This window comes from Narcine bancroftii, chromosome 2 (assembly GCF_036971445.1).
Source record: "Narcine bancroftii isolate sNarBan1 chromosome 2, sNarBan1.hap1, whole genome shotgun sequence".
NCBI lineage: Eukaryota > Metazoa > Chordata > Chondrichthyes > Torpediniformes > Narcinidae > Narcine > Narcine bancroftii.
In genome coordinates this window covers 353,857,567-353,876,079 of record NC_091470.1, presented here as the reverse complement: position 1 = coordinate 353,876,079, position 18,513 = coordinate 353,857,567, and the positions used below count along the sequence as shown (strand labels likewise).

Genomic DNA, 18,513 nt, shown 5'->3' with positions numbered 1-18,513 from the left:
CACAAAGTCCATCAATGGGCTGAAGAGACTCAGCAGGTCAAACAGCATCCACAGGAAGCAAAAAGTAACCAGTGTTTCAGGTCTGGATCCTTCTTCAAGTTATTGTTAAAGTACTAGGATGTTGCCCAGACTTCAGGAACAGAGATTCAGGGTAAGTTGAACAGGTTAGGACTTTATTCCCTGGAGCATAGAAGAATGAGGGGAGATTTGATGGAGGGATTTAGAATTATGATGGAGAGACACAGAGTAAATATAGCTAAGCTTTTTCCATTGAGGGAAGGTGAGATACAAACCAAAGGACATGGATGAAGGGTGAAAGGGGAAAAGTTTAGGGGGAACTTCTTCACGTAGAGAGTGGTGGGGGTGTGGAACAATCTTCCAGCTGAGGTGGTGAATGTGGGCTCAATTTTAACATTTAAGAAGAATTTGGACAAGTACATGGATGGGAGAAGCATGGAGGGCTATGTCAGTGGGACTAGGCAGAAAAATGGTTCAACACAGACTAGAAGGGCCAAAGGGGGCCTGTTTCTGTGCTGTAATGTTCTATGCTTCTATGGTATATCTGGTCAAAGGACCCAGGCCCGAAAGATCGGTGACCCTTCATTTCCTATGGATGCTACTTGACCTGCTGAGTCGCTTAGCACGTTTGTGCATAGCACTTGACCCCAGCATCTGCAGACTTTCTTGTTTAATTTGCACAGAGTTCAGCAAGATCAGGTGTTCAGAAATTAAACTTTACCCCACACTTTTATTGATTAAGCAAGAAATTGGAGTTTGCATAAAAGGCGACTTCTGCATCAGAGAACCTGCCCACAGTTTCCTACCCCAAAAAGGTGAAAAATTTTCCCATTGAAGCAAAGCAGACAAAGACAAAGTCTATCATTTGGAAACGAGGTTGTCAACACATCAGGTCTATGGCTATAAAAAATGCTGACTATCAATTCCATCGATGTTACTTTGAAGCAAGAGTAATTGAACCATTGATTAAATAAAAACTCATCTCTCTGCAATATACTTTTAAAAATTGAAAATGGTAATATCATTTAAACAATTTTAATTCCAACTTGGAGAAAGTAACCATGCCCTCACAATTTAAATATATTTTTATATTACATGTCCTTAGAAAGCAAAGATCAATGATGGATGTTAAGTAAAACGAGCTCAATACGCAACAATTATTTTCATAAATGAATATTTTAAACAAAATATTATTCCCTCAATAAAAAAACATCAGCTTTATTTTTTTCCCTCCCCCAATTACCCATCTATCGTCTGACTCTCCTGTCTGTGTTCACATTTGATCAGAATTCTTCTGACAGGCAAATGATTTCACATTTAGCATCCCATTTAGTATAAACTTAGACTGCAAAAAGTAAGCTGTCTCACTATGTTACAGCATAGTTGAGCCTGAATCCATCTTCACTCCCAAAATGAATGGAATACTGGATATTAATCAGGAGAAAGGAATTAGCTTTGACGCTTTTCCATATGGCCTCACGATCATGAGTTGTTCTTTTACTGCTATCCAATCAGCGACATGTCACCAAATCTGAGAATTTTGACCCTTTAACACCCAAGAGTGCTGGAGAAGGTCAGGAGGCCATGCAGTGTTCTTTATGTAGCAACGTTTCAGGTCTGAGCCCTTCATCAAGACTCCAAACATTGTTTATTCATCTTTGCCACAAAAAAGAATGCTGTGTGACCTGCTGAGTTTCTGAGGCACTTTTGTGTATTAAGTGGAATCACAGCATCTGCGGGCATTCATGTTTGCGGTAACGTTTCCACTTTGTATGGCTCAAAGGTTAAATTTATAATTGAAGCAAATTTCACTTTGTTTTTGATATGTATTACTGCATTTAATAAAGTATTAAAAAGCTTATTTTTTTACCAAAGCAATGTGCAATTTTAATGCACTAATAATCTGCTTTTCTGAAATTAATGGCCCCCTTTTCAATAACCAAGTAATAGGCTGCACAATTACACACACTGAATAAAAATTTGTCTCTGGTTGTTAAAGGTAAATGAATGCAAAACTGTCAGCTGCCAATTGTCACATTTATAGCTTAGGACCCAAAAGTGCTGAAGAAACTCAGCAGGTCACGCAGCATCCCCTGGAAGTAAAAGGTAGTCGACGTTTCGGACCCGAGCCTGAAGCTTTCCCGAAGAAGGGCTCAGGCGTGAAAGATTTTACTTCCTATAGATGATGCCTGACCTGCTGAGTTACTCTTTTGTGTAAGGCACTGGACCCCAGAATCTGTCGATTTTCTTGTTTACCTGACTTTCAGCTCCATATATGATAATGTATGCAGAGAAGACAGAATATACTGAGAAAGAACAGAATAGGAAGGCTGTTTTCTCATTTGTTATTCAAATTATATTATGTTGTCACTCGAAAACTTCAGGTGTGCCACGGAGAGCATTCTGGCTCGTTGGATCACTGTCTGGCATGGAGCTGCCTACGCTAAGGACAAAACTCCAGAAGGTTGTTAACTCAGCCTGCGACATCACGGGCCCAGTCTTCACTCCATCGAGGACATACACACGAGGTGGGTGCCTTAAGAATGCAGCCTCTAACCTCAAGGACCCCCACCCCCCAGGCCATGCCCTCTTCACTCTGCTACCATCGGGAAAAGGGTACAGGAACCTGAAGACGAGCACTCAGCGGCACAAGGATGGCTTCTTCCCCTCCGCCATCAGATTCCTGAATGAACAATGAGCCATAGACACTACCTTACTTTATCTTTTTCTTGCACTATTTTTTATTTATTTTACAAAGTGATTTATATAAATATTTGCTCTGTGACGCTGCCGCAAAACAACACATTTCGTGACTTGTTCGTGACAATAAATTCTGATTCTGATCTTGTACTAACAAAGCATTTCTGAAGTACCATTTCTTTACTTCACCACCCCCCCCCCCCCCCCCACCACCATCAGCTTTATTTATTTCTGTGCAGGATAGGTATCGCATTTGTTGTTAATCTTGTTGCATAGGTTGTTAAAACTAGCAATTAATTGCATGAACTGCACATGATTAATAGAAACTAATGCTTATAAATTGGAAACATTAAATGATTAGTTATGTTAGTAATGGCCATTAGCCATAGCTGTTGCTAAAACAATGCATTCTTTGAACTCTTTGTGCATATTTCCTGTTTGAAATAGCCCTTCCTACCTGAAAATTGAACAGGGCAATCCACCTAAGAAGGAGCATCATTTTATCTTTAAATCTGCCTCATCAACAATGTGTGCACTTGCCATTAATTACTTGCTGACCACATGCATCAAAGGCTGCACCTGCTGACTGTCGTTCAGTCACAATTCAACAAGGAAAACTGCACGATTTATATTGCTTCTGTGTTACAAACCTTCTCCTGCTCATTTTATTTTCATTTTTTTAAAAGTGTCTTTTCAGGCAGTATTCAGGTACAGACAGGGCCGATTAAGGCCAACTGATGCCCAAAGCACAGCCCAACAATGGTTTTCCCCCTCATTGATGAAGTGAGAAAACATTTAAGACATTTAAAACATTTAAGACTCAGTTAAAAATTCAGTTTTCTTCCAGGCCAGACCCCACGACTATATTAAATATAACTATGTATGTATGTTTATATATATTGCTGAAGATCCAGCTGCGCTGGGTGGGTCACGTCTCCAGAATGGAGGACCATCGCCTTCCCAAGATCGTGTTATATGGCGAGCTCTCCACTGGCCATCGTGTCAGAGGTGCACTAAAGAACAGATACAAGGACTGCCTAAAGCAATCTCTTGGTGCCTGCCACATTGACCACCGCCAGTGGGCTGATCTCGCCTCAAACCGTGCATCTTGGCGCCTCACAGTTCGGCGGGCAGCAACCTCCTTTGAAGAAGACCGCAGAGCCCACCTCACTGACAAAAGGCAAAGGAGGAAAAACCCAACACCCAACCCCAACCCACCAAATTTCCCATGCAGCCGCTGCAACCGTGTCTGCCTGTCCCGCATCGGACTTGTCAGCCACAAACGAGCCTGCAGCTGACGTGGAGATTACCCCTCCATAAATCTTCGTCCGCGAAGCCAAGCCAAAGAGAAAGAAAAAATATATATATTTAATTTCATTTATTATGGGGCTCCCTTTTTGAGGGGTGCTGGTTCATGTGCCTATTTTGCTTAATGGTTAATCATAGTTACAAGACCAGCTTTTCCCCTCTGCAATCGGATTTCTGAATGGACAAGGAACCCAGTCACTACCTGATTTGCTCTTCTTTTCCACTTTAAAAAAATGTAATTTATAGCAATATTTGCACTTGTAATGTTATATGGCGAGCTCTCCACTGGCCATCGTTACAGAGGTGCACCAAAGAAGAGGTACAAGGACTGCCTAAAGAAATCTCTTGGTGCCTGCCCCATTGACCGCCGTCAGTGGGCTGATCTCGCCTCAAACCGTGCATCTTGGCGCCTCACAGTTTGGCGGGCAGCAACCTCCTTTGAAGAAGACCGCAGAGCCCACCTCACTGACAAAAGACAAAGGAGGAAAAACCCAACACCCAACCCCAACCCACCAATTTTCCCTTGCAACCGCTGCAACCGTGTCTGCCTGTCCCGCATCGGACTTGTCAGCCACAAACGAGCTGACGTGGACATTACCCCTCCATAAATCTTCGTCCGCAATGCCAAGCCAAAGAAAGAAAGAATGCTGGCTGAAAACTATCACATTTGTGACATGTTAATGACAATAAATTCTGATTCTTCTAAGATTCCCCCTACTTGCTCCACAATGGCCTCTGCTAATCATGGCAGTCATAGCAGGGGGTGGGAAGCTAGCTTACTCCACACTCTGGGGTGAAGGAAGCATCTCCCCAAGAGACACAAGAACTTTTATCCCTAACACCCCACCTTCTTCTTCTCTCCCCTTCTATTTTTACTTTCATTATTTCCCCCAGCTCCTCCCCCCCCCCATTTGAACTCATTACCGTGACAACTGAAGCTGCCTGGGAGGGATCACCTGAATGGCACCGGCCAATGTCTCATTAACATTGTTACTGCCTGTCCAGAAGTGGCAGTGTCTTCATCGTCTGCTGTTCAAGTTTCAGCACTTCCTTTTGGAAACGTAACACAAAAGCAATTACTTGAAGCTAGAAAACAACCCAGTACGAGCTCAGCACTGTATAAGCAGCGTATATTTTGTGGACTAAACATGGGAAAAATTCTTATTCCCTGGCTTGTGACTCTCCTTGACATTGTGGTAACTTCAGCTGCAAGTCCTTTCATTTTAAAATGTGATAGAGTAAAATGCCCATTATCCAAAATTCAAGCAACTGGCAGTCTCTAGCAGCTAGAAAAAGAAATCATGGAAAATAAATAGGTAAAAAATATGAACATTTAACTCTTTGGACCAGTCATTTTTAACTTTTCATAATAATATACTCTGGACTGGGTTCATGGGTAAACCTTTACATCAGTACAAACCATTTGGTGGTTGGGTATATAACCAGTTCCAGAAAAGTAATATATGAACTTCTTGTACGAATTGTAAACAAAGTTTCCTCCTCACTGATCATCCACACAGATGCACCCCAAGGATGTGTGCTTAGCCCACTGCTTTACTCGTTATACATCCATGACTGTGCGGTCAGGCACAATTCCAATGCCATCTACAAGTTTGCTGATGACCCCACAGAATCACAAACAGCAATGAGGAAGTGTACAGGAGGGAGAGAGATCAGCTCATCGAATGGTTAACGACAATTACCTTCCGCTCAACGTGAGCAAAACCAAGGAGATGATTGCGGACTTCAGGAGGAAGTCAGGGGAACACAACCCAGTCCTCATTGAGGGCTCAGTAGTGGAGAGGGTCAAGAACTTACATTTCTGGGTGTCAATATCTCCGAGGTTCTGTCCTGAAACCTCCAGGTTGATGTAATCACAAAGAAGGCTCACCAGCAGTTATACTTTGTTAGTGTCTGAGGAGATACGGTATGACACCTTAGACTCTCGAAAATTTCTACAGGTGTACCGTGGAGACCTTTCCGGCTGGTTGCATCACTGCCCTGTGTGGAGGTGCCAACTCTCAGGGCAAGAGTAAACTCTAGAGAACTGTTAACTCGGCCTGTGACATCACAGGCACCAGAATTCACTCCATTGAGGGGATCTACATGAGGCAGAGTCTTAAAAAAGCAGCTTCTATGCTCAAAGACCCCCACCACCCAGGCTGTGCCCTCTTCACTCTGCTACCATCGGGGAAAAGATGAGCACTCAATGGCACAAGGACATCTTCTTCCCCGCTGCCATCAGATTCCTGAATAACCAATGAACCAGAGACACGGTCTTACTTTTCATACACTATTTTTTTATAGTAATGTTGTAAGATGGTTATAATATGAATGTTTGCTCTCTGATGCTGCCACAAAACTTCAGATTTCATGACTTGCTCATAGCAATAAATTCCGCATCTGATTCAGATCCTCTCGCTCATCCCAGAATACCAGGACACAGAGTCCAAAGTGTTAACATTGGTGCCCCCTAGCGGCCAGTTCGCCAATCAATGCAACATGCAATCTCACGCAACGGGCAAATTCACTTATCCGGCATCTACCAATCCCCATAGGTGGTGGATACCAGGGGTTTTACTGTGATTGTTTTGTATGACCTCCCTCCGTGCTGGGGAAGGCAGAGTGAAATGCATTCTTCTCCTCGCCCAACATCCAGTTTAGGATATTTTCCTTTATGCCAAGCCCACGGAAGCCGGATATAGTCTCCTTAATTTACCCTCATGCCCAGCTCTTTCCTTTCCCTCGACTCCCATGCCAACATCCGTCTAGCTTTCACACACAAAGAGAACTAACCTTTAGTGGGATCCCAAGATGTTTTTTCCTCTTGCTGCTGGACACCATTGGAAGTAGGTGATGTGTCGGGTGCCATTAACTCAATTCTGGCCTGCAATTGGGAAAGCAAATAATAGATTAACAAAACTGTCAATATTGATTCAAGGACATCTCAGATCTTCAACCGCTTTGTGGAATTCCCGGGTCTCCAAGAGGGTCACGGAAAAAAAATCACATGCCCAATATAAGTTGGAATTTCAAAGTTTTCTTCTTGCTAGAGGAAAATAAAATAAAACTCAAGGCATTCAGGGCTCTTGCCCGAAACAGTGCTTCATTCATTACCATTTTCTCACAGAAAGTTTGTTTGGAGGCACACTTTCATCACCTTGAACACAGCAGCACTCAATGTGGGAGGCACTTCACCAGATTCCACACTCATCTATACAGACCATTGCTGTCTACAGCTCCACGATAATTAGGACTGAAGACTAACGTGTGTCCATACTCAACCACGGAGCAGCAAACCTGTAAATGCTCATTTTGGAATAATCAAATTTCCAGCTCAATTTCATTCCAATAATTTCTCCAATTCTTTTTTGACAATTACTCACTAACATATGCCATTTATATTGCTTCTTGCACACTCATCTTTCCAAGGATCTTTATTAGTGGAAATAGCTCCAAGCGCAAATCAGAAAAGTCTGATTGTCCAGAAGTTACGTTACCAAGACGGGTATTAATGGGCTGTGAAACACATGAATAAAATTGGAAAAAGTTGCGCCAAACTTCTAGCTCCTGATTTCCCAATGGAACCAATGGATTTGTTGGCACTGGATTATTTGAGATAATGATATTCACTGCTGGACCACCTTACTTGTACTCAACATTTGGAAATCGAACGCTGACTTGGCAGGATTACAAATAGGTTTTCAATGCCCATTAACTCATACAAGAGAACAACAGGAAGAGAGAGAACATGAGAGAGAGAAAGAGTGAGACAGGGAGAGGGAGAGGAGGGGGACCGAGAGAGGGGGAGAGAGGGGAGAGGGAAGGGGAGGGGGAGGGGAGGGGGAGAGGGAGGGGAAGAGAGGGGGGGAAGAGAGAGGGGGAAAGAGGGGGGAAGAGGGGGGGAGAAATGGTGGAGAGAGGGGAAGAGAGAGGGGGAAGAGAGGGGGAAGAGAGGGGGAAGAGAGGGGGAAGAGAGGGGGAAGAGAGGGGGAAGAGAGGGGGAAGAGAGGGGGAAGAGAGGGGAGAGAAGCGAGGGGGAAAAAAGGGGAAAGAAGGGGAAGAGAGGAGGAAGAGAGGGAAAAGAGAGGGGGAGAGGGGGAAGAGAGGGGAAGAGGAGGTGAAGAGGGGGTTAAGGGGGGAGTAAGAGGGGGTAAAATGGGGGTAAGGGAGTAAGAGGGTAAAAAGGGGGGGTAAGAAGGGGGTAAGGGGGAAGAGAGGGGGGGTGAGGGGAATGGGGGGAGGGAGGGGAGGGAGAGGATTTGAATTACTGAAACAATAATTAGAACAGACAAGAGGGAAAAGCAACCTTACCTAACAAATACATTAAAATACAAGAGGAGTGTCCCATAATATCAGGAAACAAAATTAAAATGCAACAGCATGAAAAAGAGTGGATAGGTTTAGCTTCAACAGATCAGGGGTTTGGCTGAATTTTCACAGCAGCAAGCAGTGCGTGATGTAACTGGGATGGTCAGTTGGATACTCGCTCATGCGAGGTCAAAGAAAAAAGATACTGGCTGTACAACTTCATGATGCGCTGAAGCAATGACTGCAGTGGGGACAGAGTTGGGATAAGAGAGAAACACTGAAGTCTGCAGACGCCGTGATTGTAGTAAAAACACAACATGCTGGAGGAGCTCAGTGGGTCACACAGGTAAGATAGATAACCAACGTTTTGAGCCTCAGCCCTTCTTTAAGAGAGAATTGGTTTCTCGACAATGAGATGAAGGCCAATTCTGATGAAGCTCGATGAAGGGTGTAAGCCCGAAACATCGGTTATGTATCTTTATCTTTGCTGTACGAAGGACACAGTTTGACCTGCTGAGTTTTTCCAGCACTGTGTTTTTATGCCATTTCTGAAGAATTAATTTAATGATAGCAGGCAATACAGCTCTTCTCCAACAACACTTTACTCTCTGTGGCTGGGCCCTTAGTAGAATAATGGTGGGTTCCCTTTGATGTTTGCACTCACACACCACAAAGGATTGGAAATTATAGAATTGCTGGCCATGCATTCTACCAATACACAGCCTTTCGTACAGAGTCTAACAATAAATGACAACATTTATGCAACCAGCTTATAAAGCTTCTACTTCCTTCTGTACAAGATTGACCTGTACAGTATTTGCATGTTCACTCAGAAGAAGGAAGCAAGGAAATCTGGCATACAAGTTGCATCTTGCTGTCTTATCTCATCTGAGAAAGTTTCATAAAATGACCCATTTTATCTGACATACTGCATCTCAAAGACTGTGAAATTATTGCATTTGAAAACTAGAAATGAGGGCTCGAACACCAAAATTACCCATGGGCATATGGCGATTGTGAACAATTCACTGAACAACGCACCAGCCAGGAAAATAAATGCAAATGCTGAAGATGGGTGACCACACCTCCTCCACAAATATCCATAACATCAGTGCTCTGCCAGGCTGTGCACTTGGCTCCTTACTATACTCCCTATTCCCTAGTGACTGCATGGCCAAATACTCCTCTGATCCCATCTACAAGTTTGTAGATGATGCCCCTGCCGTAGGCCAGGTTTCAAATGATGATGAGATGGAGCACAGGAAAGAGATGGAGAGTCTGGCGGCATGGTATCAGGGCAACAGCTTCTCCACATGCAGATGATGGAGAGCTTCGTCAAGATTTTAGTAGTAAATATCGTACATAACATGTCCTGACCCAAGAACATTAATGTTTTAACCAAAAAAGCACTTCAACAATCCTACTTTCTCAGAAGTCTAAGGAAATTCAAAGTGACCCACAGGCCTCTTACCCACTTCTATAGATGTGCCATAGAAAATACTTTGACTAGGTGCATCACAACCTGGTCTGGGAGCTGCTCTGCCAGGACCACAAGTAACAGTAGAGTTGTGAACTGAACAAGTCATCACGTAAACCAGCCTCCTCTCCATTGACTCCATCTACTGTATACTTCCTACTACTGCCTCAGGAAAGCTGCCAACATATTAAGAAGTCCATCCCACCACCTCACTTTTCTCCCCCTTCCATTAGGTAGTAGATGCATGTGCTTGAAAACATTAGCTTCAAGATTCAAGGACATTTTTCCTTCTCTTAAATGGACCGTATACCAGTAAAAGTTGATACCCTTCACTGTACTTCTCTATACCCTGCATTATTTGACTTATTGTAACCCCACTCCCTGCACTTTTAAATTTCTTTTACATTTGAATTTAGACAAACAGGCCCTTCCGGCTTCTGAGCCCATGCCACCCAATTAACCTACAACTCCTGTGGGTTTCCTCTGGAGCAAACCAGAGCACCCAGAGGAAACCCTCGCACACATGGGGAGAAGGTGATAAACTCCTTACAGACAGCGCCAGATTCACACTGTTACAGAGTTGCATTAACCATGCAGTCCATGCTGCACGGGTTGATTTGCCTGGATAGCACAGAAAAATGAAGCTTTGTACTGTATCTTGGAACACATGACAATAACCAATTCAATTCAAAATTCTTACCAAGCAAAGGCTGTACCTTTGAACCTATCCTCTCTTTCCACTTCAGTGCCAATGGTGTGGTCTCTTCTCCTCTCCTGCATTGAATGATAATCTTCACCTCACTAATGGTGACATAGATATTTTTGTTACCTTGGCACCATGCCACTAGACTTTTGATCTCTTTCCCATATTTGGCAATGTCATTATTTGATACCTGGGGCACTACTGTGGTGTCGTTGACCAACTTGAAGATTGCGTTGGAATGGCATTTTTCTATATAGTCAGGCTCTGAGTCTATATCCTTGAGCAGGACCAGTGTTGATGTTCATCTTCACTGACTGCAGTCTGTTAGACAAGATGTAATGCATCTTCAACGAGATGTTCACAAGATAGATTTGTGGGTGAAAACATGGTAGGTGGAATCACTTCACATTCTGTGCACGTAACAATAAAGTGCACTATTTGTTGAAAGATGAGAGAGCATATTGTTAATATTCAAGGGGACTTCGATATGCTTGTACATAGTTCACTCAAGGCTAATGCGTGGGTACAGCAAGCAATAGTACTTAAGTACAAGAGGTTTTACATGTGTCAAGGGATTGCAACTGGAGTATTATGTACAATTTTGTTACTTTACTTAAGGATTTATTTCCCAGTGGCAGGAAGGAGTGAACTCCAAAAGCAACTATATTGCAAAAGGAATCTATACAGTGAAGCAAAGATTCAGAAGGCAGATGCCTGGATTGGCAGTCTTAGCGTACAAGAAGAGACTGGGCATACTAGAACTGTACTACCTACAGTTGGGAAAAGTGAGGGGAAATCTCATGAAACATACTAAATTTGTAAAGGACTTCACAGGCTAGATGCAGGAAAAAGATTTCTCCTGCCTGAGGAGTTGAGGACCAGGGGACGGACAAAGGTTCCGAATTGGGAGAAGACCTTGTGATCCAAGAGGAAAAGAAATGTCTTCACTCAGATCCTTTGTAATTCTCCCTTCAATTCTCTGTAGAAGCTCTTAAGTGTGTTCATTAAAAACCCAAATTAACAGATACATGCCCGTTTCGGGAAGAAACAATAAGTGGTTCCTGCAGGAAAGTGGTGCTGAGGTCAGCACGATCTTGTTCAACGGCAAAGCAGATATAAAGGGAAGAGTGTCCTCGTGCTGCATTTGTTTTTCATGACCTGGCATTTTCCAGAAGAGATGACCAAAAAGTACATAATTGTAAAAGTAAAATATTGCAGATGTGTTAATCAAATTAAACAGGAAATGCTGCAAATTCTTGAAAGAACAAGCAAGACCTAAGCAGAGCAAAAGGCAACCTCATTTTGTGGTCAATCAAATATAAATTCAATTTCCACTGATAATTCTGCTCTTTTTAGATATAACATCTTTTCATCCACCATTCAGTTCTTGAAGAGTAACCATAAGAGTAGGCCATTCAGCCCATCGAGTCTGCTCTGCCATTCCATCATGAGATAACCAACCTCTTATTATTGGTCAGATTTCAGATTTATTGTCAAGAGTACTTACACAACATCACATATAACCCTGAGATTTCTTTTCTCTGCGGGCGCGGCAGAATTACCACTAATTGGTAGTGCTAAAAATAAACTGTATGCAGTGTACACATGTAAACAAATAAACGAACTGTAAATAGATAATGAATGTAAATAAACTGACTGTGCAATGCAGAGAGAACGAAGAAGATCAATAAATTGCACAAATAAGAGTCCTTAAATCATTCTTTAACCCCTCTTCCACTGGCACATTGTCCCAGGAATTAATGGGGAATTAATGGGGCAGGGTCCAGTGGAAAAAGAAAACATTTCATGCCGGAGATTGACATCTTCTACCCCTACTCATATCCCGGCATCAGTTGATGCCAGCACGCTGATTAAACCAGTGGAAAAAGGACAGCAAAAAGTTACTCATTCCCTTTCAAAGGTACACTCTCTGATCCCCGGAGATGAGTTGTGTCGAGTGGATAAGCAATCACTGTCCCTGTTAAAGGTGGCCCAGTGGAAACAGCATAAATGGCTTCCTATCCCAGGACAATGCACAGCCAAATAACTGGGATCCCAGTGGAAAAAGGGCTTTTGATTGACTTTGTCGTTGAGGATTCTGATGGTGGAGGGGCAGCAACTGCACCTATAGCTCTTTCCTGATGGCAGCAGTGAGAACAGAGCATGTGCTGGGTGGTGTGGATCCTTGCTGATTGCTGCTGAGTTTTGTCTGTGATGTCCTGGGCTGTGCCCACTACCTTTAGGAGGGCTTTATCCTCTCTTGGTGCCTGCCACATTGACCACCGCCAGTGGGCTGATAACGCCTCAAACCGTGCATCTTGGCGCCTCACAGTTTGGCGGGCAGCAGCCTCCTTTGAAGAAGACCGCAGAGCCCACCTCACTGACAAAAGGCAAAGGAGGAAAAACCCAACACCCAACCCCAACCAACCAATTTTCCCTTGCAACCGCTGCAATCGTGTCTGCCTGTCCCGCATCGGACTGGTCAGCCACAAACGAGCCTGCAGCTGACGTGGACTTTTTACCCCCTCCATAAATCTTCGTCCGCGAAGCCAAGCCAAAGAAAGATGCTCAGGATATTGGTGCTCCCATACCAAATTTCTGTAGAAATTTGCCAGAGTTTCTGGTGTCATACCAAACATCAATAGACTCCTTTAGTCATTTAGACCAGTCATTCTCAACAGGGGCCACATGGCCCTACCTTGAGGCCATAGCACATTTAAGGAGGGCTAGGAGGCTGAAATTATAAAATATTTTTATATAGTTGGTAGGAGAGAAGTACAGGAAAAAAAATTAACAAAACTTGACTTCTTCACAGGGAAGGGAGCCCATAAACTTTGAGCAGCGTCCTCAGGGGACCATAGCTGAATCCTGTTGGGAATGGCTGATTTAGACTACCTCATTTGTACTTTCCACCTAGATTTGGACTGGCCCTAAGCCTGTCCTCAATTCAAAAATTTGTCCATTCCTGATGAAAGGTCATCAACCCAAAACTATCTCTCAAATACCATTATGCCTGGTGCTGTCTCCCTCTCTCATAATCTATCTCACTCACTGTTCTTCCCTACTGATGCTTTCACACTTGTTACACATCTGTCAATGCCCTACTTTTAGTCTTTCTTACTCTCTACTTATTGTGGTCATTTGCCAAGATTCTGGCACTCCTTTTGGCAGGGTGGAAGGAAAGGTTGACTGATTGTTGGCTTCTTCCCTGAGCTCCCAACCTTGAACAAGCCAACAGAAGAAAAGGGAGAAGGACATCAGAGATGGAGAATCTGCCACCGCCACATTTATCTGACATCTTCCTACCACAGAGGTCAATTGAGGTCTGTCCCTATAGGATAGGCAGCAATGTGTACCTTTTGCCTCTCCAGTGACCTTTGCCTCCCATGGAAGAAGAGTTCTCCAGGATGAAGGCCAGAGGAGAAAAAAAAAAGCCTCCTAGATTTTGCACACATGGTTTCAGGATTTCCTCACTTTCCATCATCTGCAACTCTTAAACAGAGAACCAGATTAAGGCAATCATTGAACAAGGACTATTTCAACAATAAATTCAGGAAATAGGACAGAAATGCTGGAAATGTGTCACGGATCAATCAACACCTGAAAATGACACAATGGTGTTCCTGAGGTGATGCATCAGGGCTAATAAATTTTCTCAACTGAAAGGTCAGTTTATCTCTCTTGTAAATATTCTATGTTGGTTTCATATCCAATCAATCATTTTTCTTGCCAGAAGTTTACATATTTTGCTCTATAATTTAGAATGATTTTAACTCTAAATGTAAATATATTAGTCTTGCTGCCTTTTCAGTATTTTTACTTGTAAAGTTCCCCTGATGACATGGAATGCACCATTACCCTCTTTCTGCCTTCATTAAATTACACTGGACAATGAAGAATTTTCTTCCTGAACACTTTTAAGTATATTTTATAGATTTTGGGCTGATGATCACAAAAGTTATCTTAAAATGACCCTATAACCATATATAAGAATTTACAGTGTGGAAACAGGCCATATCAGCCCTTCTAGTCCGCACCGATTTACGTGAAACTCCACTAGTTCCACCTACCCACTCCCATCCCCATAACCCTCCAACTCCCTCACATCCATGTACTCATCTAACCTCTTCTTAAATGACAGAATTGACCCTGCCACAACTACTTCTTCCAATAGATCATTCCACTCAGCCACCACTCTCTGAGTGAAGAAGCATCCTCTTATATTACTTCTAATGTTTCCCCCCCCCCCTCTTTGGCTTGGCTTCGCGGACGAAGATTTATGGAGTGGGTAAAAGTCCACGTCAACTGCAGGCTCGTTTGTGGCTGACAAGTCCAATGCGGGACCCCCCTAACCCTTAACTTATGACCCCTTGTACCAATCTCCCCTACCCTCAGGGGAAAGAGCCTATTCACATCTACTCTATCTATTCCCTTCATAATTTTAAAAACCTCTATCAAATCCCCTCTCAACCTTCTATGCTTCGATGAATAAAGTCCCAGTCTACTCAATCTTTCTCTGTATTCAAGATACTGCAATCCAGGCAACATTTTTGTAAACCTTCTTTGCACTCTCTCTACCTTATTTATTATCCTTCCTATAATTTGGAGACCAGAACTTCACACAATACTCCAAACTTGGCCTCACCAAAGCCTTAAACAGTCTCAATATCACCTCCCAGCTCCTATATCCTATGCTATGATTTATAAAGACCAGCATACCAAAAGCCTTCTTCACTACCCTATCTACATGGGAATCAACCTTTAAGGAATGCTGAACAGTTATTCCAAGATCTCTCTGGATTCCTCAATGCCCTCCCCTTCACTGCATACATCCTATTTTGGTTATTCTTCCCAAAATGAAGCATCTCACACTTATCTACATTAAACACCATCTGCCACCTTTCAGCCCTCCTTTCCAAACAGTCCAATCCTTCTGTAGTCCATGAAAACCCTCTTCACTATCCACAACTCCCCCTATTTTTGTATCATCCACATATTTACACACCCAATTTACAACCTCGTTATCCAAATCATGTACCTTGTTTTTAGATATAACCTGTTTTTGTGATTTCCTGGCATATTTCAAGACTACTTCAAGCATACAAAAACATGAAGTGGCACAGGTCGTTGAAAATTCATTTTCTGCATTCACACTTGGCCTTTTTCCCCGCTGATCTTGGTGCAGTCAGTGACGAACATGGTGAAAGGTTTTGCCAGGAGATTGGGACTGTGGAAAAGTGGTATCAGGGCAACTCAAAATCCATCAATGCGAGCAAATATTCGACACACGAGGCGTCAAATGCTGAGTATTAATAAAAAGCAGCGACAAAGCATTTTTAGGTCAGTTGAACTAGTGCAGTGAGTCAGCTCATCATCCAATTAAAGATGCAAAATTCAATAAAAGTTAATTTAATGTTTCTCCAATTTCCTACGTGATACAATAAATCTGAAATTATCTTTGTGTTCAGCTTGAAATTGTCTATCATAATTCCCAATTTTTTTCAGGATGCAAACATTTTGAAAAATATTGTTGTACAGGGTAATTGCTGGTTGTTGTGTCGTACCCAACGTTCAATAAGGGTGTGAAGTAGACACATGGCATGCTTGCCTTCATCTGTGGGGGCACTGAGTACAACAGTCAGCGCATCATGTTACAGTTGCACGGAGCATTGGTTAGACCATACTTGGAGAATTGTGTGCTGCTATACAAGGATGTGATTGAGCTGGAGAGGAATAGCGAGAAAGATTCTGGACTGGAGGGCAAGGATGGAGTGGATCAGCAGGAACCGTTTCTCCTGGAATGAAGAAGGCCGAGGGATAACCTTACAGAAATTAATAAAATTATGAGGGAGAGAGATAAACTGAATGGTGACAGTCCCAGGATAGTCAAGTCAAAAACCAGAAGGCATAGGCTTAAGGGAAAAGTTCAAAGGGGATCTGAGGGGCACGTTTGTTCCCACACAGAGGGTGGTGGGTATGTCGAATGATCCACTGGAGGAAGTGAAAGAGACAGATACAATTACAAGTAAAAAAGTCATTTGGACAGGTGCAAACGTTTAGAGAGATATGGGACAACACAGACAAATGGGACAAGCTTAGGTCCTTTGCTCAAGGGCTGGCTTCATGCCATATAATTCTATAACTATCAGTGAGTAAAGGAATTTCAGAATGACGGCAAAATGTCCTAACTATCCCTTATGGTATCTTTCCCATACACAATTGCACCCCTGGTTGTTTTGATGTGTTTTCTTCATTCACCTTGGGTTAACATGCTCCTCGATTATTAGCAAGCTGAGGCTCAGAACGTGAAAGCATAGGCAGTTAACACCCTGCATAACAATTGCCCAAATTATACCAAGTTTGTGAATATAAATCCAAACTCCTCTCAACAAGTCTTGAAGAGCACTTAAACCACTCAAGGGAACTTTGTTATTTCCCATTAGATGGAAGGTGTCACAAAATGTGTCAAAGGAAAACACCTCTTTTGATTTAGACATAGCCTTGTAAGTGCAACGATCAATGGTCCATTAATGGGAGATGAAAAAAAGCCTGTGCAAGATCACATTAACTGGTTCATGTCAATCATTTTATTTGAGCAACTCCAGGAGACTGGTCATTGACCAACTGAGTGGCTGCGAGAATTTGAGAATTATTTTACATCTACATGAAACTAAAAGTGAAAATGGCGAGAGCTGCCAGAGCCACTGTAACTGTAGCACTGCAGTTGGTATGAGCGAGGAGTGAAGATACAGCGTTCTCACAGGGTCCAACTGCCCAATCAACTGCTGTCAGCTTCGCAAAAGCTTTGAATGGCCTGTTAAAGGATCTGACCATAGTTTTATTTAAAATCCTGCGACCACGGGGTCTGCACCCAAGATGGTGGCGCCTCTGAATGGCAGTAGCTACAAGGGGTTGCAGACACCAGGGAAGGGGAGGACTGGCACAGGGTACCACCCCCTGTCTGAGAAGGAGAAGCGGAAGAGACGACCCACAGGACCGTGACCATGGTGGCAAACCAGTGAGGGGGCTGATAACCAATGCATGAGGATGGCTGCTAGCGACTTGAGGCAAGAAACTTATAGAGTCTGCGGGCTGCTGGAGAGTGTTGTTGGGGACTCATGTCGGGCTGTGAACTACTGGACTACTGGAGACTGGCTTAAACTGGCTGAAGGGGTACCATGTATCGGAACCGGGATGTGAGGTGGTACCAAAGGTGCTGAAGGGTTCCTGACTGTCTCTGAGGAATGGATCTGGACTCTGTGTGCCTGTGACAGTGCTGGAGGCGAATCTATGGGCACTTGGTTGGCCTTTTCACAGTTGGCCTCCTAATTGAGGCCGGCTAAAAGCCAAATGAAAAGGTATTTCTTATCATGCAGGCCGAGAAAAGCCTGCTCCGATGTCTCCTTTAAGTCTGGAGGCAGCTGGGGCATTGATGCAGCATTAATTAGGCGTGGCTACTGGTGCCATACATATGCACCGAGCAATGGCTGACTTTGTTACCCATAATCCCCCACGCAGCTGGAACAGCTCTGCGTTTCCCAGAATGGTTCTAATTGTGTGGGGGATCATGGGTAGGGTAGACGGCCATTTCTCTGCCACATATTGAGCCACTGGTGCTGACGAGCGGCCCCGAAGGCCGAAGCGGCCGGCGGGGCTGTCACAGCCCACCATGTCGGCCAGCCCTGCTCTGAGGGGGTCATGGAGGGAGAGTGGTGAGTGAATGGGGGAGAGAGAAAAGAAAGATGGGTCGCGGGCTGAAGGCGATGTCATCGGCCCGTCCCTAGCCAGCCGCTTGCAGCAGCAGTACATTCATGATGCGTGGTGGAGCGCTCTGTTCCATCGCTGACACTTCTTTGGAGAAGGAACGGAGTTGGTGCCTTGGAAATGGTCGGGGAGCATTCATGAAGGTAAGTTTTTTCCACGTGAGGGCGGAGAATCTCCACCTTTATGTTCAGATTTTTTTGATTTATAAAAGGCCTGGTGACTCTGGGGTGGG

General features: G+C 43.6%; 1 protein-coding gene across 8 annotated transcripts in view; it reads right to left on the bottom strand.

Moving 5' to 3' along the window:
- The window catches only part of LOC138755770 (rho GTPase-activating protein 28-like), a 213,469-nt gene that overhangs the window by 47,423 nt on the left and 147,533 nt on the right, over nucleotides 1-18,513 (bottom strand). For all 8 annotated transcript variants that reach the window (XM_069922339.1, XM_069922341.1, XM_069922345.1 and 5 more), the window contains exon 4: nucleotides 6,823-6,913. In XM_069922339.1, the coding sequence (XP_069778440.1) occupies nucleotides 6,823-6,913 (91 nt within the window). The remainder of the gene's footprint in view (nucleotides 1-6,822; nucleotides 6,914-18,513) is intronic.